General features: G+C 36.2%; 5 protein-coding genes across 7 annotated transcripts in view; all 5 read left to right on the top strand.

Moving 5' to 3' along the window:
- Positions 1-134: 134 nt before the first annotated feature.
- Positions 135-3,335, top strand: cpa2 (carboxypeptidase A2 (pancreatic)). Its single transcript, XM_039646868.2, has 11 exons — positions 135-295; positions 376-457; positions 532-666; positions 826-924; positions 1,010-1,111; positions 1,203-1,304; positions 1,514-1,633; positions 1,711-1,807; positions 1,892-2,091; positions 2,190-2,274; positions 3,103-3,335. The coding sequence occupies exons 1-11, from the start codon at positions 231-233 to the stop codon at positions 3,288-3,290; spliced, it is 1,275 nt and encodes a 424-aa protein (XP_039502802.2). The 5' UTR covers positions 135-230; the 3' UTR covers positions 3,291-3,335.
- A 127-nt stretch (positions 3,336-3,462) lies between these two features.
- Positions 3,463-6,834, top strand: cpa4 (carboxypeptidase A4). Its single transcript, XM_039646869.2, has 11 exons — positions 3,463-3,670; positions 3,766-3,847; positions 3,931-4,065; positions 4,217-4,315; positions 4,392-4,493; positions 4,573-4,674; positions 4,759-4,869; positions 5,835-5,925; positions 6,007-6,206; positions 6,422-6,506; positions 6,594-6,834. Exons 1-11 carry the CDS (start codon positions 3,606-3,608, stop codon positions 6,779-6,781), a joined length of 1,260 nt encoding a protein of 419 aa, XP_039502803.2. The 5' UTR covers positions 3,463-3,605; the 3' UTR covers positions 6,782-6,834.
- Positions 6,835-7,264: 430 nt separating this feature from the next.
- smc1b (structural maintenance of chromosomes 1B) lies at positions 7,265-20,589 on the top strand. Of its 3 annotated transcripts, none has more exons than XM_089127558.1 (25): positions 7,265-7,465; positions 8,196-8,381; positions 8,465-8,577; positions 8,702-8,905; positions 8,982-9,220; positions 11,951-12,209; positions 12,503-12,643; positions 12,794-12,876; positions 13,054-13,261; positions 13,691-13,876; positions 13,999-14,184; positions 14,289-14,435; positions 14,768-14,905; positions 15,009-15,125; positions 15,364-15,470; positions 15,600-15,741; positions 15,895-16,040; positions 16,136-16,289; positions 16,395-16,490; positions 17,815-17,971; positions 18,231-18,385; positions 18,470-18,621; positions 18,736-18,805; positions 18,883-18,993; positions 20,059-20,589. In XM_089127558.1, exons 1-25 carry the CDS (start codon positions 7,357-7,359, stop codon positions 20,152-20,154), a joined length of 3,702 nt encoding a protein of 1,233 aa, XP_088983684.1. In that variant the 5' UTR covers positions 7,265-7,356; the 3' UTR covers positions 20,155-20,589. The 3 variants fall into 3 exon arrangements, 2 of the variants coding, with proteins under 2 accessions (XP_088983684.1, XP_088983685.1); XM_089127559.1 differs by lacking the exon at positions 7,265-7,465 and adding an exon at positions 7,956-8,095; XR_016150654.1 differs by lacking the exon at positions 17,815-17,971 and having other exon boundaries at positions 20,059-20,326.
- Positions 20,451-21,607, top strand: LOC120459052 (suppressor APC domain-containing protein 1). The gene is made up of 3 exons (XM_039646948.2): positions 20,451-20,587; positions 21,103-21,364; positions 21,491-21,607. Exons 1-3 carry the CDS (start codon positions 20,510-20,512, stop codon positions 21,544-21,546), a joined length of 396 nt encoding a protein of 131 aa, XP_039502882.2. The 5' UTR covers positions 20,451-20,509; the 3' UTR covers positions 21,547-21,607.
- Positions 21,608-22,637: 1,030 nt separating this feature from the next.
- The window catches only part of LOC120487965 (uncharacterized), a 33,845-nt gene continuing 28,716 nt past the window's right edge, over positions 22,638-27,766 (top strand). The window contains exons 1-8 of the mRNA XM_089127560.1: positions 22,638-22,893; positions 23,067-23,154; positions 23,539-23,646; positions 23,733-23,901; positions 25,132-25,257; positions 25,526-25,649; positions 25,901-25,970; positions 27,476-27,590. Coding sequence (XP_088983686.1) covers positions 22,754-22,893; positions 23,067-23,154; positions 23,539-23,646; positions 23,733-23,901; positions 25,132-25,257; positions 25,526-25,649; positions 25,901-25,970; positions 27,476-27,590 — 940 coding nt within the window. The 5' untranslated portion in view covers positions 22,638-22,753. The remainder of the gene's footprint in view (positions 22,894-23,066; positions 23,155-23,538; positions 23,647-23,732; positions 23,902-25,131; positions 25,258-25,525; positions 25,650-25,900; positions 25,971-27,475; positions 27,591-27,766) is intronic.

Below are 27,766 nucleotides of genomic sequence, written 5' to 3'. Positions count from 1 at the left end.
AACCATCCTGACTGCATGTTGTAGTCTCCGACTCCTAATGTCTGATTTGGAAGCTAAACCAAACCAGACAGATATAGATTAGATAAGCATAGGACTCAATGATGGCGAAGTAGAACATTAGTAGAATATTAACTGGCACTGAAATCAATGAGAAATCAACATGTGTCTCTGAGTGTATAAGAGCAACAATTCATAAAACAGACCTACGGTAGAGATCATTCCCAGAAAAGATGAGACTCTATCTAGCTCTCTTTGCGCTCCTGGCCGCAGTTCACTGCGAGGAGCTCCTTAATGGGTAAGTTCAGATACTTGTTGCCATTTGTCAGCCTCGTTTCTTCTTCAAAATGTCCTAAGTATCTTTTTTATTTTTGATAGAGACCAAGTTCTCAGAATCCAGGCAGAATCTGAAGACCACATTCAGGTTTTGAAGGAACTGGAAAAGAACCTGGATTGGGGGGTATGGCATTCTTTACTGGTCACCTGATCACATATGCAATATGACATGAAAATATATTTTATGTGACCTTATAGCTGGATTTCTGGACCCATGGCTTCTCTACTGAACGGCCAGTTGACATCCGTGTGCCTCACACCAGTCTGAATGCCGTCAAGGACTTCCTCAGGGGAAACAACATCACTTTCACTGTCATGATCAACAATGTGCAGGCAAGTTGCAGAAATCTAAAAAAAGACATTGAAAGTCTTGCACAATTTAATCGGTTACTGATTTAATTCCAATAAATCCCAATAGTTAAGAAAGTCTTGTAATTTTTTTCTTTCTTTCAGTAAAGTATTTGTAATACACAAGTTTTAACTGTGTCTCAGGAACTTTTGGACAGGGAGAGAGCAGAGATGGTAATGAATGCAGAGATGAAATACAAGACCAAGAGCTTCAACTTTGCTGCTTATCACAACCTAGAGACTGTAAGGATGCTGACTTCAGAAAAAATACATTATATCATACATTTCAAACCTAAACAAAACATCTAAAAGTTTTTATTCACTTCAGATTTATAGTTTTATGGACAGCCTTGTTGCGAGTCATCCTAACCTGATCTCTAAAGTGAAGATCGGCAACACTTATGAGAACCGTCCTATGTATGCCTTGAAGGTGAATAGACATCATAAACACAGAATACACACTGATATTTAGTTATGTATGTATATTTATTTGATTTGTTATATATTTTCAATGTGTCCAGTTCAGCACTGGTGGAGAGAAAAGGCCTGCAGTCTGGATTGATGCTGGAATCCATGCCAGGGAGTGGGTATCTCATGCTTCAGCAGTGTGGATTGCTGACAGGGTGAGTTTATAACAGCATTTAGATCATTATTAGAAAAAATACTTCAAAATAAGCAAGTGTTTGAATGTTTGGCCAATGTGGTAACAATTTACTATAATAGTCTAAAGGAACCATAAAATAGCTTAGAACTTGCAGATACAAACAAAACTGATAAACCTATAAAATATATATTTTTTTAATATTCTCTCCTGATACTTCTGACTCTCTAGATTGCCATAGACTTTAAGGAAAACCGTGCTCCTGTGCCCAGTATCCTTAGTAAAATGGACATTTTCCTGATGATTGTGGCCAATCCTGATGGATATGTTTTCTCCCACCTCACTGAACGTGTAAGCAGTCATTCATTGTTTGCGTAAATTACGTTTAAAAGCATCTATAATGACATTACTAATTAACATTACCTCAGCCAATTCACCGTTTGTGGCGTAAGAGCCGGTCTGCGACCTCTAACCCCAAGTGCTTTGGTGTTGACCTCAACAGAAACTGGGATGCTGAATTTAGTGGTATGTTCACACTGTTCATACTGTTTTATGTGGTAACAGATTTAAATTACTTTACCTTTTTAAATGTCTCTTCATTTTCTCCAGGTCCTGGAGCAAGCGATGACCCCTGCGGCGAAGACTATCGTGGTCCTTCTGCTCAATCCGAGATTGAAGTGAAAAACATTGCGGACTTCATCACGAGCCACGGCAACTTCAAATCGTTCATGACCATCCATGCTTACTCTCAGCTCTTAATGTATCCCTATGGCTTCAATGGCACAAATGCCCCTGACCAGCCTGAACTGGTTAAGAAATCTACATCCATAAAGCTCCTTGGTTTTCTTCTAAATCGTATTTGTTTTACATGATCTCACAGTGACAAATTTGTATGTGTCTATTCTAGCATGAAGTGGCCACACAGGCAAGCAAAGCCCTCAATTCTTGGCATGGCACCATTTATAAAGTTGGGAGTATCTTCCACACTATTGGTAAGTGGATTGTGGATCCATTTTTAACCACTTACTAAGACATGGCATATGTTGTTACATTGCACAATTTTTTTTACCTTCAATTACATGGATTCTGACCATAGTTGGTCATTAGTTTACGTTTAAATATTTTTGATAGAAATTGCATTCGGGTATCATATTCGACAAGATTCATGATCCTCATAATTATGATTCATGATTCATTCATCTTTTTTCACTCAGAACACATTCAAAGCTATATCTACAGCCCGTTTTTTTAATGTAAAATTAAGCTCAATTAATAATTAAAAAAAATTCTCTCCCATCCTTAAAGTCTAAAAGTATTTAGTGTTTATTATCATCTGTTATGGTAAAATTAGTTAAAAAAAAATTTGAGACATGAAATGAGAGATAGGGATAGTCCACCCAAAATTTTAAATAGATGTATTTATTTACTCACCTTCATGTCGTTACAAACCTGTATGCATATCTTTCTTCACAACTCAAAAGTAATATTTTTTTATCAATGTTGGTATTCAAATGGTTTCAGTTCCCATTTACTACGGTTGTTGTTTTTTTTTTCATTTTTTGTCCATACAATTAATTTAAATGGGAACCAAAACTGATTGATCACCAACAAAATATCATCTTTTGTGTTTTGCAGAAGAAAGAAATGCATACTGGTTTGTAATGAAACGAGGGTGTGTAAATAATGATCATGAACTTTTTTTGGTGAACTGTCTCTTTAAGTGATGTCTCAAGATGCATGTTAGAAAAGACCGGAGATTTTGGAGAAAAAGCAATATCAGGATTATCAGAAATGAATTTAACCTGCATGTTTTATTTCAGAGCAAGCTAGTGGTGCAAGTGTTGACTGGGCTTACCAACGTGGCATCAAATATTCCTTTGCTTTTGAGTTGCGTGACACTGGCAAGTACGGATTCCTCCTGCCTGCTCACCAGATCGTTTCTACGGCAAGGGAGACGTGGCTTGCTCTCAAATACATTATGCAATATGTTTCCGAACACCCTTATTGAGAGAAATGTACACTTCAATAAAGGTCCAAGTGTATATATGATGGATATGAAATTTGTCATTTGAAAATATTATGCTTTTTCGGTGTCCCAAAAAACTTGATACATTTTTGACAGAGGTCAGAGCAGGGTTAAACTGTGAGATAGCACCTTTAAAATGGTTTAGTGCATAGAATCCCTGAGAAATATGCTGCAATGTTCACCTGGAAAAGACACACACTATCAGTACTGATATTACTGAGAACTCAACATGTGTCTCTGAGTGTATAAGAGCAGCAATCCATGAAAAACTTACAGTAGAGATCATTCCCAGAGAACATGAGACTCTATCTAGCTGTCTTTGCCCTCCTGGCCGCAGTTCACTGCGAGGAGCTCTTTAATGGGTAAGGTCAGATACTTTCTCTTTTCCAATGACTTATTACCCTATTACAGCATTGTTTCTTATTCAAAATGTAACCTAACTGTCTTTTTTTGATAGAGACCAAGTTCTTAGAATCCATGCAGAATCTGAAGACCACATTCAAGTTTTGAGGGAGCTGGAAGAGGATGAGGATTCAGGGGTATGATGTTGTTTAGCTTGCTGACATACTTTAGTTTTCAATTAAACACATAAAATATTGATGAATGTTGTGTGACCCTATAGCTGGATTTTTGGGCCCATGGCTTCTCTACTGAACGGCCTGTTGATATCCGTGTGCCTCGCACCAGTCTGAATGCCGTCAAAGACTTCCTCAGGGAAAACAACATCCCTTTCACTGTCATGATCAACAATGTGCAGGTGCTAGCCATGAAGCCACATTAAAACCACACTTTAAAATAGAGATCGAAAACATGAATTAAAATGACTGTCACCTTAAGTTTTACATTGTTTCTGCACAGAACATAACTGCAAATAAAACCGTAACATCCAAAGTTTTACTTTGTTTTAGGAACTTTTGGACAGGGAAAAGGCAGAGATGGTTAATAATGAAGACATGGAACGCATGACTAAAAGCTTCAACTTTGCTGCTTATCATGACCTGGAGACTGTAAGTACACAACATACGCATGACATAAGAACGATGTCTTTACTTCAAATGTCCACATTTTTATTTTTCACTTCAGATTTACGCTTTTATGGACACCCTTGTGGCAAGTCACCCTAACCTGATCTCTAAAGTGCATATCGGCAGCTCCTATGAGGACCGTCCCATGTATGCCCTGAAGGTAGAGTCTAAGAGTACCGATTATGTGATTGTGAACTGAGATGTGTTAGGTTTTTCACCTTTTTATACACTGATTCCAGTTCAGCACGGGTGGTGTGAGTCGACCAGCGATCTGGGTTGATGCTGGAATCCATTCCAGAGAGTGGGTTACTCAGGCTTCTGCTGTGTGGATTGCCAACAAGGTAAGTGAAATGAAAAAAAAAATATGTCTGTGTAACATAAAACTATTCATTTTAATTTTGTGTTCTAATCTTTTTTTTCTTTAGATTGCTTCAGACTATGGCGTTGATCCTTCTGTGACCGCTCTCCTTGGTCAAATGGATATCTACTTGATGATTGTAACCAACCCTGATGGATATGTTTTCACTCACTCCAGTGTAAGTCACATGTTGTTGAACTTGCTGATGGTGCATTCATGTAGCACTGATAGCACTAATATAGATGTCCTGAGCAATCAAACAAGACTCTGTAAACAGAAATAAACAGTCAATGTTTAGCCAATCAAAAAACTAGCAAATTTAGAAAGGCTCTCTGCTTGTTAATAATTTTGCAAGCTTAGTGTTTTCTGATGTGTATTTGGAGGCCTATTAAACCTAAATGGTCATTTATATATAAATCCTGAGAAAAGCACATAACAAAATTGATAAGAATGAAAATAAAAATAAAATGAACATAAATAGAAATGTTTCAAAAACGTTTAAATCTAATTAGTAATATATTTTTATTTAATTTATAAAAATAAAAGCAAATTTAAAATATTAATAAAAACTTCAACAGTATGTATACAGTTAAAATTTTGGAATGATTACATTTTCTTTAAATGCTTTTGAAATATGTATCTTATTTCATTTTATTGAAAACCAAAATAAAGTTAAAATAAAATATTATTAAAGTAATATTGCTTTAATGCAAAGCATTTTCACATGATCCTTTAGAAACTATTCAAATGTGCTGATTTTGAATGTTGAAAACAGTTGTGCTGCTTAATTATTTTTTGTTTTAGCGTTTTTTTTTCTCCAGGATTTATTAACGAATAGAAAGTTCAAATGAACAGCGTTTATTTGAAATCCTATTTGATGTCCATCTTCACATTATATATGGCTTTTTTCTGTCACTTTTGATCAATTGAATGCATTCTTGCTGAATAAAAGTATTAATATTACAATAATTATTACGTAGAATCTTCGCTACTCCAAACATTTAAAGATTAGTCCAAAACATGAAACAAATGTAGTTTTTAAGGAGTTTAATATGTTCTGTGCAATAAGTTTAAGTTCTATTTAAACTTAAAAATATATATTTTTAGAAGCGTTACTAAAGACATTTGTGCCTGTACATTCAGAACCGTATGTGGCGTAAAACTCGTTCGGTGAACGTTGGCTCCTCCTGCCGTGGCGTTGATCCCAATAGGAACTGGGATGCTGGTTTTGGTGGTATGTAGTTTGTTACTCTCTCTTGTTGAAACATAGACCATGTTTTTGTCATATGATATGACCATGGACATTTTCTCCCAGGCACTGGAGCCAGCAAGGATCCCTGTTCCGACTCCTACCATGGTCCCTTTGCTCACTCTGAGATCGAAGTGAAAAATGTCGTGGACCTCATCAAGGGCCATGGCAACTTCAAATCCTTCATCTCCATCCACTCTTACTCACAACTCTTAATGTATCCCTACGGTTACACATGCACAGACATTCCTGACCAGTCCGAGCTTGTAAGTCAAGTCATATCTTTATCAATATACTACAAAACCACAACAGTTTCCTATTTTGGTTTGCCTTATGCAATCTCATCTGATTTATTTATTGATAATTTTCTGTCTTTTATTTTCTCCTTACTAATTAATTACTCAGTTTTTTTATGTTATTACCTGCATTTCGTGATGGTACTATACAAATAAAAACAATGTATTGCTTTTATGTATTGTAGCATGCTGTAGGCACAGGTGCGATAAAAGAGCTCACTTCCCTCTATAACACCAGATACCAAGTTGGAAGCATCTGCAATATTATCTGTAAGTACTAAGTAGACTGTATCTGTTTGAATTACCAAGATATGACTTCTGTTATCTGATTGGGAATACCGGCCTGTTAAATTTCAGACCCAGCAAGTGGTGGAAGCATCGATTGGACCTACAATATTGGCATCAAATATTCCTTTGCATTTGAACTGCGTGACACTGGCCTCTATGGTTTTCTACTGCCTGCCAACCAGATCATTCCCACTGCAGAGGAGACTTGGCTTGGTCTCAAATACATTATGGGATACGTTCGTGATCACACTTATTGAGAGAAATGTGAAAATTTGTTGAAGCTTAAATAAAAGTCCTACACACCCTTTGCTGAAGTCGTTGTTATTTTCAATAAGTATGTGGTTAAGTGTTGAACACAACATATTTTGCCATTATATGGTGCCCTGTCGCGGTATTATAATTATTATTTTGCCTTAATCACTTATAATAGGTTATGTTGTTGTTGTTGTTATCAAAAACGTAATTTTCAGATTTATGAAATTGGCTGTTATTTTACTAGTAGGCCTATCCTATACACATTGGGAGTCGGGACAGATAAACAGGTCATAATTAGGACTAAATAATTTCTTCTGACTTTATTAAAAACTTTTATTTCAATTATATTATATATTAATTATAATTTATTTAATTTCGGATATGTTGCTTTATAAAAGTTAGACAATTATTTTCGAAGAATTAAATGCATATAAAGTATTTATTTGTCTTGGAGGTGATTTCATCATTTCATCAGGAGATTCAGCGTCATGACGCAGTTTTCCCGCCTTCCCTTATTTTCCTGTCAGTAACTTTACTCGAGTAAACCAAGTTGTCCTTTTCATCTTAGAACTGAAACATGGGTTTCTTAAAACAACTAGACGTTGAAAATTTCAAATCCTGGAGAGGAAAGCAAACTATCGGTCCATTTAAAAGGTTTAATTGCATAATTGGCACTAATGGATCAGGTGAGTTGGTAATTAAGCTAATTTGCGTGGCTAATCTGACAAAACCGCTAGCAGCTACCGTATGCCTGCTAGCGCGACGCCAATCGAGTTATTAATAATACATAATTAATAATACATCAATCATTAATAATTAATAATACATTTCGTCAAATTTAGATGCTTTGCGTGCTAACTTACATGCGTTTTTAAACATGTTAAGTTAAACGTTAACAACTTACATTCATTTATATAATATGGTGTCAGTTTTCTGTCAGCATTTTTTTTTATTGGAAAGAGAACGATTAGATAAGGTTAAATATCAATAATATTAATGTCACTAAAACATAGAATTTGTTAAAAGCGTAAAAGTTATCTAAGAGACCACCAGTCTAAGAGACATAAGTTAACGTTAGATATTGATAGTATTATACAGGCCTGGCGTATTAGTCTAGTGTAGTATAGTAAGAATATCATGTCAATAAGTTTCATACCAATTTTACCATAAAACCACCAGTCCAAGGGACATGCATATTTAAATAATTAAATGGTGTATTATTATAGTCTAGTGTAGTACAGTAAGATATCATTGAAAAAACCATGGTACTATCTTCTCATACCATAATTTTACCATGTTACCACCACTTTAATGTGGTACGTTTTAACTTCATGAAGTGGAGGCATTATCAGTATTGAATTAGTGAGTGTTATTGAAACACTTTTGATGGTTGTAACTTGTATATCTCATTTGTAGGCAAATCTAATGTCATGGATGCTCTTGGATTCGTGATGGGAGAGAGGGCGGTAAACCTTCGTGTGAAGCACACCAGAGATCTCATCCACGGTGCCCACATCGGCAAACCAGTGTCGACCTTCGCTAGTGTGACAATGATCTACTGTAGAGATGACGAGGAAATTACCTACAGTAGATGCATTTCAGGTGAGTGTGATTGAGCTCTGCTAAAAGTGTAAGGTAAAACCGAACTGAATGATTTTCTGATGGAGCCAATTCACTTTTTACAGGGGAATCTTCTGAATATCGTGTGAATGGTAAACAGATGACTTTGGCGAAGTACACTGGAGAGCTAGAGAAGATCGGCATTGTGGTGAAAGCGAGGAATTGTCTGGTGTATCAGGTGCTTCAGTGATAAAATGATCAACAAATGCTTTATAGCATTATTGGTTATCACCATTTGATTTATTGTTATTTAATAGTTTTTCTTTATTCTTATACTAATCATGGATTTATTTGCATCTCAGGGTGCTGTGGAGTCAATTGCCATGATGAATGCCAAAGAGCGAACCAAGATGTTTGAACAAATCAGCAACTCTGGAGAGCTGAGAGCTGAATATGATGCCAAGCTAGCGGTCCTGCAGAAAGCCAAAGAGGACACCCAGTTCCATTTTAATCGAAAGAAAGCGGCTACAGCTGAGAAGAAACAAGTCTTCAAAGATAAAACAGAGGTAAGACGTGTCAGATGTCGAAAGATTTTCATAAATTAGCAACTCCTTGACAATGTATTTATCTCGATCTTGTCAGGCGGAAAAATATCAGACACTGGTGGACGAACTCTGTGAAAGCAAACTCCAGCTGGCCCTCTTTCATCTCTTCCACAATGAGAAAAACATAAACGCACAGTCAGAAAAACTGAGGGACGTACGGGAGGCCGCAGCGCAGCAGAAGGACATCGTGGAGGTCTGGGACCAAACTGTGAAGGCTCAGAAGAAAGAACATGGGCGCCTGAACCGAGAACTTCAGCAGTTGGAGAAGGAGATCAGGCAAGTCACTGGCAATGCACTTTAACTGGAAATGTCTTTGAATGCAAAGAGAACAAAAGTACTTTTTATAAAAAAACCCCAAAACATTACATTAAACATTTATAAAATCTAACTTCATAAAATCAAAAATATATAATTAAATTGTATAAAGTAATGTTTTATATATATATATATATATATATATATATATATATTATGGACAATATACCTATTGTATAATATAATTAATAATATCATTTAATATATTAATATATTATATTTAAAATAAAAATACATGCAAAACTATTTACTTTAAACAATGTAATTCTACCTTTAAACAAAGGTAATCGTCATGCCTCTTCGTGAAAGCAGCTTTATTGCCGATTTGGTCAAATGTCGTAAATTAGTACATCGTAAATGTCGTAATTACAGACATTTCAGGCATAGGCCTGAAGGCAAATTCCATAGGCAAATTGCTCATGGCCTGGGCGAAGAGTCTCTAGTGCAAGATGATAATAATTATAAAGCGCTTTTCTGGGTACTAAGACCGCTTTACATGGAAGGGGGAATCTCGTCCTCCACCACCCATGTGCAGCATCCACCTGTATGATGCAGCCATATTGATGGGGATGATTAGGAGGCTGTTTCCACAAGGTGGCATTCAACTTCAACTTCAGACGCCAAAATCGATTCAGAATCGTCCGCATCGCAATGCATCTAAGAATAGTTTTTTTTTTCCCCCACTCCAAATTTAAAGGGGATTTGGCTAAGCAGATGGAAAACACAAACATTGCTTAGCTCAAAATAGCGACAGCTCTTGATGCCAAATTCAAAAACTTGAAATGCATTCCTAAAATAGAAAGAGCTGGAGTTTGGGAATCATTGACAATATTCTTAAAGAGGCTCTGGCTCCACATCACTCAGATGATGAATCCGAGCCACCAGTAAAGAAAGTTGATCTCCTCTTGTTGGGCTCTGATGATGAAACATCACTGTAATCGAGCCTTCTTGCTAGATATAGAGCAGTGCCCAGCATAATCCTTGAACAATGCCCTTTACAATAGCGGTATACAACAAATGTCATGTCAAGCTGGTGACTCTTGCACTGAAATATCTTGCAATTCCTACTTCAGCTGTGCCATGTCTGAGACTATTTTCACTCGCAGGACTCATAGTGCACAAGCAGAGGGCTGCTCTGGCACCTGAGAATGTGACTGTTACCAAAAGCATGAGGGGAAATCGCACAGATTTGTCCTCATTGGTTGAAACAACAGTGATATATTGTTCAATTGTTCTCTTTTAAAATGTTTCACTTTAAAACTCTGGTTATGTTTTTATTTTTTTATGTGTATAAATAGTGTGAATATACCCAGAACCTGACAGTGTGATCTTGCTATGAGTTATGTGTTTGTCATATTTCAAAAGATTTTTTTTTCGATCAACATGTTTTTTGAATGGAATTTTAATAACTAGTACTTTGGGTGTCTTGTTCGTCATATTTTTTTTCATATAAAAGCAACAGAAGACAGCACCTAAATTATATCCAGCATAAGTGAATCCTGTGATATCTGCCTTTGAACTCGCAGGTCTCTGATCCACTATGAGAAAGGAGAACTGTCCTTCTTGCCTCCACTTTTTTCACTCCTCCCCTCACTGCAGCCGACTAGTCTTGCCTACATTTCAGACGAATCGCACCACATCTCAAATGAGCCTAATAAACGTATTAAACAAGAATAATGGTGTATACTTAATTTTATAAGGTGTGATTAAAATGTTTAATCTGTTGACAGCCCTATTATATTTATATATATATGTATATATATATATTAGGGCTGTGCAAAAATAAATTGCGATAAATCGCATCCAAAATAAAAGTCTGTGTTTACATAATTTATTTGTGTGTGCTGTATATAATTATTTTGCATATAGAAATACACACACATGCATGTATATATTTAAGAAAATGTGTTATTCATATATAAAATATTTATATTATATAATATAGATTTTGTATTTATATATATATATATACAGAATTTAAGCGCAAATAATTCTTAAATATATACATGCATGCATAGGTATATACAAAATAGTTATATACAGCGCGCACAAATATAGTATGTAAACACAGACTTTTATTTTGGATGTGATTAATCGCAATGAATTTTTGCATAGCCCTAATATATATATATATATATATATATATATATATAATATAATTTACATATTGTATTATTATAATTGGTATCCATCAAATCTATATACATTAAATTTATATATATATATATATATATATATATATATATTAACACAAGAAGAAATGTTTAAATAGTTAATTAATATATATATATATATATATATATATATATATACATAACAATTTAATTTCTATAATATAATTTTTATAAAATAAATGCATGCATAACATTTGACATTAATCAAATGAATATATATATATATAAACATTACATGTATATATACATACACACACAAAGATAAAAATTTAAATAAAATTATTATTTAATATGTTTGATATTTAAAGTAAAATATACTTTTATAACAATTTACTTGAATTGCATATATTTCAAAGTAATATTTTTTTATTATATATGCGTGTCTGTGAGTGATTTTTTTTACTATAAATATGTTTTCTCGTACCTTTGTGTGAGAAAAACTAGAGTAATGGCTACACACATTTTTAAAAAATATAATTTTCTTTATAAATCTCACTGCAGAATTTTGTTCTTCCAGATCTCAGGAGCAGACTCTTAATCAGCAGAGGCCTCAGTACATCAAAGCTAAAGTCAACACCTCCCACCACCTGCACAAAGTGGAGGAGGCGCACAGAACGCTTCAGAAGAACCGGAGTCAGGAGGCCAAAAAGGAGCAGGAGCTTGAGGAGCTGAAGAGAGAGCTGACTGAGCTGGAGAAGGCCTGGACGGTCTCTGAGAGGCAGATGCAGGAGGAGGGGGCTCAAAGAGGAGATGGAGTGCAACTAGAGGAGGCCCAGGTTAAAATCAATGTTTTTTGAACATTCTCTCTATAAGGACAACAGAATTGCATTGGAAAATAATATTCACTGAAATAAAGTAGAGTTGGACTTTATTTTATTCATTGGAGCTGTATTGAATAGTAACAACAAAAAAAGTGACATTGGTTAATATTTTTTCTTGCTGACAGGGAATTCGTTATATCTGCAGAATAGAAGCTGTTTCGATTTGAAATGTTAGGGTTATAAATAGGGCCAATTTTGTACACACTGTTTGTACACCAATTTTGTACACACTGTTTGACTTTGTACAGATGGAGCGGTATAAGGAACTCAAAGAGCTGGCCAGGAAAAGGGGAGCGGTTTTAAACCAAAGCGCTGAGAAGCTGCACTGGGAGATAAAAGCTGACCGTGAGAAGCTTCAGTTTGACCTGAGGAGGAAAAGTGAGATACAGGTAGGTTTCTGTGTTTATGTGAGGTTTTTTTGTGCAATATTGTGATGTACAGTAACTCTGTTTACTTGTCTTTAATATTTGAACTAGGGCTGGAAAAAACTTTTTTCTGAGCCCTGCGATTTATTTCATGATATAAATGTTTGTTTGCAGGCAAATATTAAACACTCTCAAACTCGGATGGAAGATTTCAGCAGAAGGGCAGAGAAGCTGGAAGAGTATGCCAACACTACTAAGTATGACCCACTTAAACACCTCTGCACTAATAAGAACTAACATAGATGTGATTTAAGATTTGTTTTGTGTTATTGTATTAATTTACAAAAATAACATTGCTGTAACTGAATTGTATTTCTTTTTTTAGTAAGATTATTCAGTTGAACATTAGTCACATCTTACTCATTTTTCTGAAGGAAAGCTCTGGAGGAGCAGTGTCAGCAGGAGGAGCAGCTGGCAGAGGAGCTGTCGAGAGGCAGCATACGAATGGAGGAGGTGAACGAGGAGCTCGCACAGGTGCTGACCAAGCTCCAGAACGCTCGGCTGGACAGCCAAGAGAATCGACGACAGCAGAAACGAGACGAAGTCCTTGAAAGCCTCAGGAGAATCTACCCTGATTCAGTGGTACTGTAACAATCAGCTTACACAGCCCCCTAATGCCAGTCAAGCAGATTAGACCTTGTGTTTTTTTGTCATTTGTCAGATTGAGGCATTGCAAGAAATTATGGAAAGTGATGTATTTTTAAATATTTTTCTTATTGACAGTAACATCAATGGGATTAAACAAAAATGATAAGCAGGAACTGTTTTCCATATTGATAATTATTAATGATTATTGTAATTGTAAAATCCAGCTTTGCCATTAAAGGAATAAACAAAAGATTTAAAAATATATAAAAAAGTAATATAATGTATACAGTAATAAAATGAAATATTTTATATAATTGAAATGAACTGATTTTTCTGTATTTTGGATTAATTAAATGCAGCCTTGGTGAGCATAAGAGACTTCTTTAAATTAAACACTTCTGTTGGTTTCTTAACTCATTTCAGTATGGCCGTCTGGTGGACTTGTGCCAGCCCATCCACAAGAAGTACCTGCTCGCCGTCACCAAGCTGTTTGGCAAAAACATGAATGCTATTATTGTGACGTCTGCCAAAGTGGCTCATGACTGCATCCGATTTCTGAAAGAGGAAAGAGCCGAACCAGAGACATTTCTTCCTATTGACTATATAGATGTGAGTGACTCATCAGTGAAAGCCCTTCATAATGAATTATTTTGCTTTATTGTTTATTTACTTAAACAGCTTTTTATATGGATGGATTTGCAAAGAATGTACTTTAACTGTATGCTCATCAGGTACTCCCTCTCAACGAGCGTCTGAGGGAAGTTCAGGGAGCCAAGATGGTGGTGGATGTGGTTCAGTGCGCTCAAAACGCCCCTCAGCTTAAGAGGGTGATTCAGTTTGTGTGCGGAAACTCCCTGGTCTGCGACACTCTGATAGGCGCCCGTCGCATTGCCTTCGATGGCCCTGAGCGCCTTCAGGTGAGTACATGCACCTGTATGCCACAAAGATTACATCATCGTTCCAGGTCGATTACATTTACAGTTTTCCTGTACATCTATGACTTGTGTAATGTATTGTTTAGACGGTGGCTCTTGACGGCACCTTGTTTCGCAAGTCTGGGGTGATCTCCGGGGGCTCCTTGGACCTGAGCAAGAAAGCTCGACGCTGGGATGAGAAGGATATGAATAAACTGAAGGAGGAGAAGGATAAGCTGACATCCGAGATGCGTGTAAGTGTCTAAGATTGTTAAAAGACACTATAGATACCTGTGCGATGGCAGACATGCAATAAAAACCGAAAATCATGTTGAAAGTCCAAATTCTTGCTAAATATTACATTTTAAGTACATGCTGACTAGTTGTGGTTTTCTTAATGCAATGAAAATCACAACTAGTCAGCATGTATTTAATGTTTAACATATAGAAGGAATTTGGACCAATGAGATTTCAGTGTGGGCGTGGCTACTTAGATAAAAAAAAATTTATTAGTATGGAAGAGATTCACTTTCTCTTTATCATGTCATACAGTGTTATATTGCAGGCTAATCCTGTTGATGTGTAGGCCCTGATGAAGCTGAAGCGTAAGGAAGTGGATTTGAAGCAGATCAGGGCTCAGTCTCAGGGAAACCAGACTCGCCTGAAATACTCCAACACAGAACTGGATTCCATACGCAAGAAGAGCATCCCAGCTTGTCAGGCTGCAAGTCACACTCTTTATTTTTTTCCCTCCTCCATTGTTGCATGACATTTAAACATCTCTAATACTCTTATGAAATCTGTGTGTGTGTGTGTGTCAACTTTAGGAGATTTCCAAACTCAGGAGTGAGATCTCCAACCTCGAGGCCCAGATTGAGATACAGACTGAGAATGTAGAACTAAAGGATAATGAGATGAATGCCATCAGGGACCAAATTCACCAGGTCAATTGATTTAAGTGCAACATGATCTCTTGTGAAAAACTAGGAAATAGCAAGGAATTTCAAGTTGTCTTTTTTTAGTTATTCATGACAATAAATGACAGCAAGGATGGCACAAATGTACACTAAACTGCTGAAATGATAGTTTTACAGTATTTAGTCAATCTCTTTAAAAAAATTTATCGGTCAATATCTTTTCTCCATTCTAAGCTGTCTTGTGGGTTGATTTTGTTCATCTTAGATGGAGGACGTGGTGTTTGCGGACTTCTGCGTAGCGATCGGTGTGGCTAACATCCGTGAGTATGAGCAGGATTATCTGCGACTTCAGCAGGAGCTTGAGAAGAAGCGGTAAGACCTGCACAAACAATTCCTAGCCATGTTATCACTGTCATCACAGACAGCTTAGAGCATTTGTACATAATGACATGAAATATAATGTGAACTAAATCTGGATGATTAAATCCCCTGATTGTCCAGCCTGCAGTTTGAGTCCCAGCACACCCGGCTAAGTATCCAGCTAGAGTACGAGCAGGCTCAGTTGAAGAAACTCGTCAAACAGATCAAGAAGATAGAAGAGACCATCGAAATAGAGGAGAACACCGTTTTTAGCTTGAAAGAGGCAAACTCACTCACTCCACTTTAGAGACACAACATTTGACTTTTTTTTTTTTACTCTGTTTAGTGTCATGTTTAGCTGGTTATGTAAAAAGGTTCTGACGTGTTTGGTTTTTATTTTTGAAGTACTGCTGTCTGTTCCCCATGTCTCCACCAGGTGGAGGACGAAATTTTGATAGCTGTGGAGCAGACACAATCAAATCTCCTAAAACTGAACAACCAGCTGTCAGAAAAGACAACTTTAGTTAACAAAGCCAAGATAGAGGTTGACAAGACTCTTAAAGGCTCCCAGGAGAGAAACAAGTGGGTATCTGAGCATGATAATGGTTGATCTGAGAAAAAAAAGATGCTAATAGTTGGTGTTATTTATTAGATTTATTTCTCCTGTTTGTCTGCAGGGTGCTGATGAAGCTTCAGAAGGAAACGATCTGTGCTGAGGCAGCCCTAGAACAGCTGAGACTGAGCAGACACAACCTGCTGCTGGGCTGTAAGATAGACAACCTACCGTTGACACTGCTTTCAGGAGAGCTGGATGACATCAGTGACATACAGGTGCAAACAGAGGGTCAGATCTACTCAAAATAAGGCAGCACAGATTATATTCCCTTTTGTATTTTTCCTATTCTTCTTGTTAAGTGTCTTCTAACTTTATTGCAGCTGGACTCAGAGTCTCAGAGCATCAGCACATTGGATATTTATGAAAGAGAAGCGCAATTGATGTTTGACTATTCAACACTGGACAAGGACCTTAAGGTAAAAACATGACATTAAAGCAGTCTCACTCAGAGTGGTCATTCTTATGCTGTAGATAGGGTTGTTGTTATAAACATAATATTTTAGGATTGCACTACTGACAAGCCAACCAGAGGAATGCAAGTAACCACAGCATCCGCAATATTCACATGTTTTATTTTTATAACTAAGGCTATACCCTTCTTGTTTTGAACTTAATGCATGTGTATATAATATTAATGATAACAAGACTGTGTTTATCATGGTGATTTGTACTGAGGCTTCGTGGATTTGCACTTAACTAGCCTAAACAGACAGTGAATGAGAGAGATCGACTGAGCATGTGCGATTACCTGCGTCTGTCTTTGAGTTCAAGTCATATATCCGTGAAAAGTTTGCTGAGTGCAAGGAAAGCAAAATATTTGACGTATCGGGTTTTATTTAACGCTTAAGGGTATTTACCATGAATGGCGGCAGCGCTGGTCAGTGCATTGAATCAATGCCATTGATCTCTATTAAAGGGTAACTAAACCCCTGGTCAGAGCCGGACGAAATAGATGCTAAAACACTCTATCCTGTTCATTTTCAATACTCACAATTCCAATTCCTGACTCCCTACAGTGGTTTTGATGACACAAGATGGTTTTTATACTGCCAAGGGCGTAGCTCGCGGGGTGAGCTGAAAACTGCGTACGTCACGAAGTGCGGAACATCCAATAGGAAAATTCAACTGCAGTAGCCACCGTTCAACCTGAAGAGGGCAGCACTAAGAAGTTTTTAAACCATATATTGTAGAAATAGAACACTTTATAAACAAATGTCAAAAAAGTTACTCGAATCAATGACTGGTATTAATAAAGATCCATTCTTACAGATCATTAACTAAAAAAAGTTGGTTTAGTGTTTAGTTACTCTTTAAGTGAACCTTCAATGTTACCAATGCGACGTATTGTTGGTTAGCTGAGCCTTGAAAAGTGGAGCTCAAAGTTAAAATAATAACATCTTGTTTCATTACATCTATCTTTTAACGAATCCGCGTTTTTGAACACGTTTGTTGAGAACAGTTTAATGACTCACTCGAAGACAGTCCCTTGCCGTCACCTAGTGGCGTGACAATGTAACTGCGTGCTGAATGACAACCTGTCAATGCGCAAAGACGAATACGATGATACTGGTGAAATATTCTTTACTGAATATGTCTTCGTTTTTGTGCGTGATGACCACATCGCAACAACAAAAATAAATCAAAATTGCTCTATTGAGTCACTCAAAATTACCGCAAGGGAAATTTCTTCACTGCGACAGCCCTAGTTGTAAAAGTGATTTTAATTTATTGTGTGTGTAGGCCCTCACTGATGAGAGTGAATTGGAGGCTCAGTTGGAGAAGCTCAAAGAAAGCATCTCTTCTCTGGAGTCAATGATCATGATGTCTAGAGCTCCCAACTTGAAAGCTCTTGAAAAGATCAGAGATGTTAAGGACAGCTACCGGGAAGTCATGGATGGTACGAGAGCAATATGAATACATTTCATGGTGGGGAGGTGGGACTACTCCTGAATAGCCCCTCTATTAAACCTTCAACATTTTACATTTTTAGTTGCCTAGGTAGTCCATGTCTGTTAGCTTTGAGATTATCTATGGTTAGTTTTAGTTCGTTATAATAACCCCTTTAGGTTTTCAATTTATTGTTGTAACACATCCATCAATCACATAAAACATTGATCTTGTTTGTGTGTTTTTACCTCTCCATACCAAACCCTCAGCTTTTGAGACCAGCACACATACTACTAAGAAATGCGGTCAGGAGTTTGAGCAAGTGAAGACCAAACGCTTCCAACTCTTCAGTCAGTGCTTTGAACACGTGTCTATCGTCATCGACCAGATCTACAAGAAGCTCTGCAGAAACACCAGCGCTCAGGTCCATGCTTGACTCACTTCATCAATGACTTGTTCATTCATTTTTATTTTTGTATGAAACTTTGTTTTTACGCACGTCCTTTAGGCCATTCTCAGCGCTGAGAACGCATATGAGCCTTACCTGGATGGCATCAACTATAACTGTGTGGCTCCTGGGAAACGATTCATGGCCATGGACAACCTGTCAGGAGGAGAGAAGGCCATCGCTGCTCTCGCTTTGGTCTTTGCCATTCACAGGTGAAAAACAACATAAGCACATAAACAAAATTCTTGTAAAGTAATATATGACTATAAATACAGATGTTTTTGATGTGGGGGAAAACTGTAAACATCATTGTTGTTTAATTTTAGCTTTCGCCCTGCCCCGTTCTTTGTGCTGGATGAAGTGGATGCTGCCCTGGACAACACAAACATTGGCAAGGTAAGACCAGCCTCAATGTCTCGATTTCGCTGTTTTGATATTATCTGCCATGATAGAAAGACATTGTTTCCTTTCAGGTCACAGGATTTTTCCGGATGATGTCCAGAGAAAGCTGCCAGATCATTGTGATCTCCCTGAAGGAAGAGTTCTACTCGCGGGCAGACGCTCTTCTTGGAGTCTATTCTTCGGTATACACACATCCATACTGTATCACATCGATCTCAAACAGAGTGTCTGTTCTTTTCCTGTTACATTAAATGATCATGCTATCATTCATTCAAGTGCTCTAAAAACATTGAAGGGTGAAAAGATGCAAAAGAGAACTCAATTCGGTACCGGTGCATTGTGCACTCTGGCCTTTTTCACACTGAACGTGTAAGCGCTGCATATTTGTTACGCCACCAATGTTATCAGATTAGAGCATTCTACGCAAAGCAGAAACGGCAGTGCTGCCATCGTTTCAGTGCCAAGTCTATTTTTGCTGTCTCTCACGCTGAATTTAAGCCACAGTGCAGTGTTCTTGTTCAAAATAGCATGAAAAATAACACATTTCACCATAAAATCATATAAGTGAGGTGGCCTGCTTCACAATCACCATAAAGTACAAGAAAACACTAGCCAGAAGTTTTTGCCCAAACTTTAAAGGCTTGTTTAATTGATTAAAACTAGAGGCATATCTTACCTTTAAAATGAAATTAATCATGTAAAATAACCATGATGCATTTTTTAAAGAATCAATTAATTGAAAGTTCGAAGAAATAGCATTTATCTGAAACAAAACTTTTGATACATTAATGTCTTTACCGTCACGTGTGATCGATTTAATGTGTCCTTGCTGAATAAAACGATTAATTTCTTAGAAAAAAAATAAAAATTAATGAACTCCAAACTCTTAATGTTTTTCAAAGTAACCACATTTTTCTTACAATAATGCTCAATATATTCAGGTAATGCACCAATACTAATATATGGAAATATGTTTATTTACGTTTGTTCATACGTTTGTTTACAGGGGTATATAGAATATTAGCATAGTATATATATTTTTTTTCTCAAAAAGTAGACAAACCATTTATTATATAGTAGCTTCCTTTTTTAGCAGGAAGTACATCAACACAGAAATTAAACTTGTTTATTTAACATTTTTTAATTAGAGTCTTTTCAAATTTTGGATGCTTTTTGATTTATGCCTAACTGTTCTCTCATTTATCATGCACTCCTTTTTTCTTTTTCTTTTTTGCTTGTCATCACAGTTTGATGAATGCATGTTCAGCCGTCTTCTCACCCTGGACCTCACCCCATACCCACTGAACGATGAGAACGACACAGAAAGAGAGATGGACAAATGATGGACATTTAAATGGCTTTATGGCAGATAATGCCAGAACTGTTCTACGTGTTCTACATGTTGAATGTTATACTATGAAAGTTAGAAAAGTTTTTTTAATGTTAAAGCTGTTTTTATGTGTTTGCTTTTGTTCATTTTGTAAAGTAATTTTAACAAGTTTTATTGTTTGTGTTTGTGAAGAGTTTTGTTTGAATTTCTTCATTGGTAGTTGTGCAAACTGTACACTTTGACCTGCCGCTCTGTCACTAGGGTGGAGTTTCAGCAAATCCTCAGCCTCTGTTCTTCCACTCTCTCTTACTCTCTGCTTCTCTCCTCGTTTCCTTAAATGAAAAGCTTTGCTTTCTTTAGTAACTCCAATGGCATCTTACACAGTGGTCATTGTCCCTCTCAGGAACAGGGTTACCAGTCTGGATGCAGTGCATTTCTTCCTCTGGGTTAGTTTGCTTTCTTATCTATGTTTTGTAATGCAATTGGGGGTTTTCTAGCACTGCTTTTAGTAAACAATTTGAAGTAATTCAAATTGAATTGAAGTGGCCATATTGTTGGATAAACTAAGCAATCACACTGTTTAGAAAAGGTAGAAATCATAATTCAGTCAAGTGATGTTCTGTATGTACTGCTGTTAATTCAGGTTTAACTGTACATTTTAGGTTGGTTATTTATCTTAAAACTACTATAAAAGTTACATCAGTATTTTTTTCAAACTAAAAGTTTATTCTCAACACAGACGTCAGCCATCACAGTTCATCACGACATTCCCATCCAGCTCTGATGGGAATACTCATAGTTCACAGCTACTTAACACAGTCATTGTGGTCTATTTTTATTTTGTTTACTTTGCACAATCTAATTGTGTGCACACAAACACTAATACAGTCACAGATTATCATGCAAAAATGTAAAAAAAAAAAAAAAAAAAGATTGCATGAATATATTTTTTTATTTACAGGTGAAAAAACTGAAGGACTTGGAGAGGGAAAAGGACCTTCTGTGGATGGGATTACAGGCTTTAGAGCAGGTTCGAGAGAGTCTATGCTTGAAGCTGGAAGACTATTCCAGCAAAAAGGAGATGAGAAAAGTACTTCAGGAGTTCCCAGACACCCCAACCCTGTTGTTGGCTCAGATCCACAGAGTGAACAGGGCATTGAGGAATCTATTGTGTAACTGCAGGAATCCCATCAATCCTGCTCAAGGCAGGCCTTCGATAGAAGGTTACGTTCCTTAAACAGTAATGCATGTCAAATCACTGTAAAAGTTATTTTACTTCTATCTTTATTTGAAACTTTTTAGTCAACTATTGAAGTCAATGTATTGAAAGTGGTTTACCTTTTTATCAGGTACTGAAGGACACCTGCCCTCTCCTGCCTGTTCAGAAGAAAGTGCTTGTTTTTAATCAACTGTTTATTCTGATGTCCTGTAGTGTGTTTTACAGTAATACAGTAATATTTCTTTGAGTGGCTTGAAACCATTTTATGTGCAATAATGGAGGTGTATCGATATTTGACATTTACGAAATGTGCAGTATACAATAGAGCACTCTGGATTTAATGAATCCATGTGTACTGTAAATGTGATGTAATGTAAATGATGTCATTAACCCTCTGGTCACTTTTGACTGAAAATGGTTATGGTAACTTTATCGGAATGAATGCGAAACCTGGTACCTTTTGTGGCACTGGCCGAAACAGAAAAAAAGTACATGATTGTAAAAGACTAAGTGTCAAGAGAGAAAAGTCAACACTTCACTATAGAAAATTGATGGGAAATACAATTAAAAAAAATAAAATAAATGCAGAGTATATTTTTAGGTGTACAAGCCACAAATCAGCTACAACGCTTAAAAAAGCATATGAGGTTAAAATCTAAACCATCAAGAGTACTAAATAGACAAATAGCCACATAAATCAACTTGTGGGTGTATTAAAAAATTGAGCCAAGAGACTCAACTAATAGGTTCAATTCTGATGAAGCATTGCATTTCTTTTTTATTACATTTAATGAATTTTGATAATATGAGGAATAAAATGTTTTAAATGTAAAAAACAACATTAATATTTCAAACAAACGAAAAAGTTATATAAAAGTTAAAACCTAAAAACTTGGTTGTCGGTAACTAGGGAATACACAACCCTCATAAAAATGAAAATACCATTAAACGCAATCACATCTAAGCCTTGCTGATTTATAGCCATATCGCACGGCTACTCTCCTCGTGTGATGTTGCTTATATTTTTGGGGGTCCTCGGCCAACCAGAGGGATGAAAATGACTCAGAAATATAGAATAAGCATATTCTGAGCTTTCACCAGTTGACCAATCCTGACTCAAGAGGAAAGCAGATTCCTATCATAAATATGTTATAAAATAATGTCTTATAAAAGTCAAGTTTAATAAAGTTTATTTTTATGTTTATAAATTATTTTATTTATATATATTATTAGTGACTTTCTTTTGGCAAGAGTCAGACTTTTATTTTGAAGAGTAGTTTGATTGTGTTCATCATGGCGCTGAGTTCAAGCGTCGGAGTGAACCGAGTGAACAGGGCACAGATTAGAGGATTCACTCAATGAAATCAAATCAAACTGATTCCCTGCGAGAACCATGTTGAGGAGAGCGAGCAGCTCGAGCAGCGGGAAGAGCAACACTTCACGGCGGAGCAGCTCTGTAGGCTTCGATGAGTTCGGCTTTGCTTTCAGTAAGAAAAGAGTCAGGAAACTCCAACACAGAAGTCATGACTACAGGTTAGATGTTGACTAACGTTGCATACATGCTAGTATTGCTAACACTAATTAGTTCAGCTTTCAGTTCATTTTCATAACTGGAAATATAATTCAGTTTCACGTGAATAAACACTATGCTGGGATCTGCACTCGACAAGTAAAACATTAGGAGCATCTTTAACTGTTTCCAACAGTTATCCTCAGCCTAATCCAGTTAAAGTGAAGGAGCTGTGTGAATTTCTCACTTACTGGAATGGATCCAGTTTCATCTGCAGAAATCAGGTGTGCATCTTTCTCTAGAAGACATGAAATATTTTGACATGTACTTAGGGTAATGCACCATTCAGGAGTGCATTTAAATTGGCATTCACAAAAATGTACGTCATCTTTAATTATACTCTTTAAAATCTGATCTTTTGAGAAATCAACTAATGAGCTCATCAGAATGAATATTCATATTTAGTCTAAATAATTGACTTTACAGCAAAACTGGTGTTGGACAAATTACATTCTTTTGTTGTTTTTTTTATTCCAAACCCAATTCCTGTTTATCAATTAAAAATCGAACCTTATATACTGAACTTTACCCAGCCCTGCATTTCAAATGATTTACTCAATGTTTTAATGTGTTTAATAATTTTCACGTTCCTTTTCCCCCCAAATCAGATTGAGAGGTTTATTCGAATTGGTATTCCTCCGGCGATACGTGGACGAGTTTGGAAATGCCTCCTAAATATCGACAGTCTCAGAGCTGCTAGCTCTTTTGATTATGAGGTGCAACCCCTTTAATATATATTATTTTGTTATGATTGTTCAAACAAATCAGAGACATTTGCCTTGTTTTAACCCATCTGCTTCAGGCATGTCAGGCTGAGATCCGTAGACCTCTTGTGGATCTTGGAGTCAGTGAGTACAGCATCATCTCCACTATAGACTCTCTAGTGGACACAGAGAATGAGATCAGCAGCGGACAGTCGGATCTCCCCAGTGCTGACCTCACACTCTTCAAACAGATCGCCCTCGACCTACGTGAGTTCTGCCTTTGGATGCATACATACACTTATCTGAACTGTTGAGTACTATATTTGACTACTTTTATTTTAATTAATTAATTAATTTAAAAGTGTGGTCTGTACAATTTTATATTTTTCATATAAAATTGTTATATTTATTAATTTTATATGAATATAAAAATATAATTTTATAATATTTTATTTTTATTTTTGAATATCGCTTAGGCTGCATTTATTTGATAAAAATACAGAAAAAATTGGAATAATGTGAAATATTATTACAATTTGTTATAACTGTTTTCAATGTCAATATATTTTAAAATATAATTTATTCCTGTGCTATTTTCAGCATCATTACTCCAGTCTTTAGTGTCACATGATCCTCCAGAAACCATTCTAATATGCTGATTTACTGCTCAAAAAATATTTCTTATAATTTTGTTGTCAAAAATTATATTAAGTTTGGATTATGTAAGATGCTTTTTTTATTCAATTTAAATTATACAATTATATGTACAATATGTACATATATGTACAACATATATACAAATGTGACAGTAATGACAAATATGTTGTTACAAAAGATTTTTTTTATTTCAAATAAATGCTGTTAAATAGCAATAGGTCCTGAAAATTTAACTTTGCCATCACAGGAATAAATTGCATTTTAAAAATGTATTCAAATAGAAAACAGTTTTTTAAATTGTAATAATATTTCACAACATTACTGTTTTTTCTAGTACATAAATTTGGTTAGCATAACATATTACTTTCAGAACCATTTAAAAAAAAATCTTACAGACCCTAAACAGCTAAAAACTCTTTTACTGACTCATTTTCAGATGAAAAAATGGGAAATGTCCTGTGACTTTTAGGAGGAAGCTGTAATTGGTCACTGATTGCAATGTTTTTGTTTGAACTTTGCCAATATGTGGAAAACCACATGGGGGCGCTGCCTAAACACACTTCCTATGTAGATTTACAGTTCTACTAATGCATTTTGCAGGCCCTTTTACCTAAAGTGCACCAGCGTATACATTCAAAGTTTGATTGTTTTCTGGGAATCAGACCCTTATCCTTGTAGTTTCTGAAACCATGCTCTACCTTTTGAGCTACAAAAAGCCTAACTCTTCTATAATACCCAACTGAAACATTTGCCCTTTGTGTGTGTTCTTTTTATAACTTTTGCATTGTATATAGATTTTTAAAAGGTTGTGACACTTCCGTTCCATATTTGTCTACACAGGAAGGTCATTTCCGACCCATCGCACTCTGATGGGGGATCGTCCCGAGGCTATTGAGGGCCAGGCCAAACTTTTCAGAGTTCTTACCGCATTTGCCCGATATAATCCCCAGATTGGATATGTACAAGGTAATAAACTGCCTGTACTTCCACAAATGAGGTCACTGGCAATCTTTTTGAACTTTGTGCCTGTGCCTTTATTGGTGCTTTCAAACATATTAGTACAGAATATACTGATATTCAGTCTCAAGAGGGCAGTCAAGTGCCATCTTGTTGGTATTGCATGTCATGGTCATAATTTGGTTTCCCTCCGTGGAGATAATTTAGCTAGTTCGCCCTTGACATTGAGGCCATAATGGGACTATGTGATGCCTCAAGGTTTGTTTGTTTTTCTCAGGGATGTCCTATATAGCTGCTGTGCTCCTAATGATCCTGTCTGAAGAAGACGCTTTCTGGGCTCTGGTTGCTCTGTTAGAGAAGCCCAAGTATCTCTCAGAGCTCTTTGATTCCTCTATGAAGAAGTAAGACCTTAACTCTACTGTGTGAACTTTAAACATGCACATAAAATGGTTCCTACTTTACTTTATATTTACTTTATATACTTTATAATTGAAACAATATTTGCGCCATGTTTACTAAAATCATCTGTTGACAAAGCTATTTTGGAAATCACACATCAGCCAAGTTGATTGTTTTTTCGGCCCATGTCGATAATTTCTTTCAAATAAACCTAGTTTAAACTTTGTTTGAATCTTTAATTTTGAATTTTCAGGATTCAACTTCAAGCTTTGGTTTTTCACCAGCTCCTGAAACACAGGAAACCTCTGCTCTTCCAGCACTTGGTGAGAATTCTGGTCTATATTTTAATTAGATTTGTATGTAATGAAATTGCATTCCAGGTTTTTAGTATATATATATATATATATATATATAAACACACAGCCTCTCAGTCCTCTAGATCTCAGCCTTTCTCTTGAGAAGCCTCTCTCATTTAGTGTTCTTCACAGATTTGTCTCTGTGTCTTATAGACCTTTTCCCAAAGGCTTTTAAATGAGCTCTTCTGTGTGTTTTTTTTTTTTTTTTTTTTTTTTTACAATAGTGGCTGTCCGCCCCCTCAGAGCATTTGTGCTGCTTGGAGAACTCTTAAGGGATTTCCTTCTCTCTGTGTGTTGACTCAGCACAGCTGTCTGAAAAGCTGAGCTATTAGACTGCAGCACAGGACAAAAGATGATGCTGTAAACTTACAGGCAGGCCAGATTGCAGTGACAAACCTAAAACTAAATGGAGTAGATTGTTATAATCAAGCATTCTGTAATTTGTTCACTCTCATATGGTAACTAACATTAAAGATGACCTTTTATGCTTTCTACATTTTCTTTAGTGTGTAATGTTGTTGTTTGAGCATGAAAAAAGGTTTGTAAATTTAAAGCACAAAGTCCACTTCAAAGGGAGTTATTCTCTATATCACAATGTTTCTGAACTCCCTGAAACTCCTTGATTGTAGTCTTCAGTTTTCTTCTGTGAATGTACTCATCACAATACTCCTCATTAAAAAAAAATTGTCGGAATCATTATCCAAACTATTTTTCTAGCTGATGTACGATAAAAACATAGACAGCCAATCCATCCCGCTTTAAAGAGCTTGAACTTTTAAAGCAGAAAACGACAAAACCGCATTCAGATGTTCATATCATCCGCTGGTGTGGATGCTTATATAGTTATCGTTATCGTTCTTGGTAACAGGCATTTACAGTCAGACTGGGAAGAGAGGTGCTCCAACAATAAAATATGTGAAAAATAATGTGTTTTTTGAACATTCAAGCATGGAAACCTGTCCTAGCTGACCCCAAAAACAAAATCAAGACTGTAAAAGGGCATAATATGGCCTCTTTAATGAAGTTCCATTCCATTCCATTATGATGGATGGAGATTAGAGCGTTCAAGCTTCAAAAAGGGCACAAAAATAGCATAAAAGTTTGTCTGTATTGACTTGTATTCCAACGTTTATAAGAGCTTTGTGTGAGGAACAGACTAAAATATGGGTAATTATTCACTAAAAATGTAAGTGCTGCATTGATTAAGTCTTATTTCATCCCAAATCAAGAGACAAAGAAATGATCTTTTCTATAAGATGCTATAATGAAGCCTTTTTTTTCAGAACCGTTATGTTTTAAGACTTTACTAAGACTATTAAGTTTGCATTGTGACAATCACATTTTCCTCTCATGCAACTCTAATGCAAAAAAGGCTTGTTTTACTTAAATGAAAAATTTGAATTGATAGATGTGAAATATGACCTGTTCTTTCAGATATTAACAGGAGTGTGTTGTTTACTGTCTGCTTTTAGGAGGCTCTTGGGGTGTCGTCTTTGCATTTCATCATGCAGTGGTTTCTTACCCTCTTCACCTCCCTGCCGTGCTGGGACTCGGTTTTGGCCATCTGGGATCTTATCATGCTGCATGGTATTACACCCCTTTTTCTTGTTTTTGTACTACAATAATAACATACCAACACTGTAAAAACATATTGTTGGTTTAACTTAAAAAAGTAAGTCACCTGGTTGCCTTAAAATTTTAAGTTCATTGAACTGGAAAAAGTGAGTTAATACAATGAAGGAGAATGATTTAATCATCAGAAA

This window comes from Pimephales promelas, chromosome 25, assembly GCF_988280905.1.
Source record: "Pimephales promelas chromosome 25, fPimPro1.hap1.1, whole genome shotgun sequence".
Classification (NCBI taxonomy): domain Eukaryota; kingdom Metazoa; phylum Chordata; class Actinopteri; order Cypriniformes; family Leuciscidae; genus Pimephales; species Pimephales promelas.
Note: the sequence above shows the minus strand (reverse complement) of the source record. Positions and strands in the feature narration are given on the sequence as shown.

Bases quoted from the DNA above. Each gene is read 5' to 3' on its own strand.
- cpa4 (XM_039646869.2), top strand. From the start codon at position 3,606: ATGAGACTCTATCTAGCTGTCTTTGCCCTCCTGGCCGCAGTTCACTGC. The intron at 3,671-3,765 runs GTAAGGTCAGAT...TTTTTTTGATAG, and splicing joins TGCGAGGAGCTCTTTAATGG to AGACCAAGTTCTTAGAATCC. The intron at 5,926-6,006 runs GTATGTAGTTTG...ATTTTCTCCCAG, and splicing joins CTGGGATGCTGGTTTTGGTG to GCACTGGAGCCAGCAAGGAT.
- smc1b (XM_089127558.1), top strand. From the start codon at position 7,357: ATGGGTTTCTTAAAACAACTAGACGTTGAAAATTTCAAATCCTGGAGA. The intron at 12,877-13,053 runs GTATGACCCACT...ATTTTTCTGAAG, and splicing joins GAGTATGCCAACACTACTAA to GAAAGCTCTGGAGGAGCAGT. The intron at 18,806-18,882 runs GTAAGACCAGCC...GTTTCCTTTCAG, and splicing joins ACAACACAAACATTGGCAAG to GTCACAGGATTTTTCCGGAT.
- LOC120459052 (XM_039646948.2), top strand. From the start codon at position 20,510: ATGGCATCTTACACAGTGGTCATTGTCCCTCTCAGGAACAGGGTTACC. The intron at 20,588-21,102 runs GTTAGTTTGCTT...TTTTATTTACAG, and splicing joins CAGTGCATTTCTTCCTCTGG to GTGAAAAAACTGAAGGACTT. The intron at 21,365-21,490 runs GTTACGTTCCTT...CCTTTTTATCAG, and splicing joins AGGCAGGCCTTCGATAGAAG to GTACTGAAGGACACCTGCCC.
- cpa2 (XM_039646868.2), top strand. From the start codon at position 231: ATGAGACTCTATCTAGCTCTCTTTGCGCTCCTGGCCGCAGTTCACTGC. The intron at 2,092-2,189 runs GTTAAGAAATCT...TGTCTATTCTAG, and splicing joins CCCCTGACCAGCCTGAACTG to CATGAAGTGGCCACACAGGC. The intron at 2,275-3,102 runs GTAAGTGGATTG...GTTTTATTTCAG, and splicing joins GAGTATCTTCCACACTATTG to AGCAAGCTAGTGGTGCAAGT.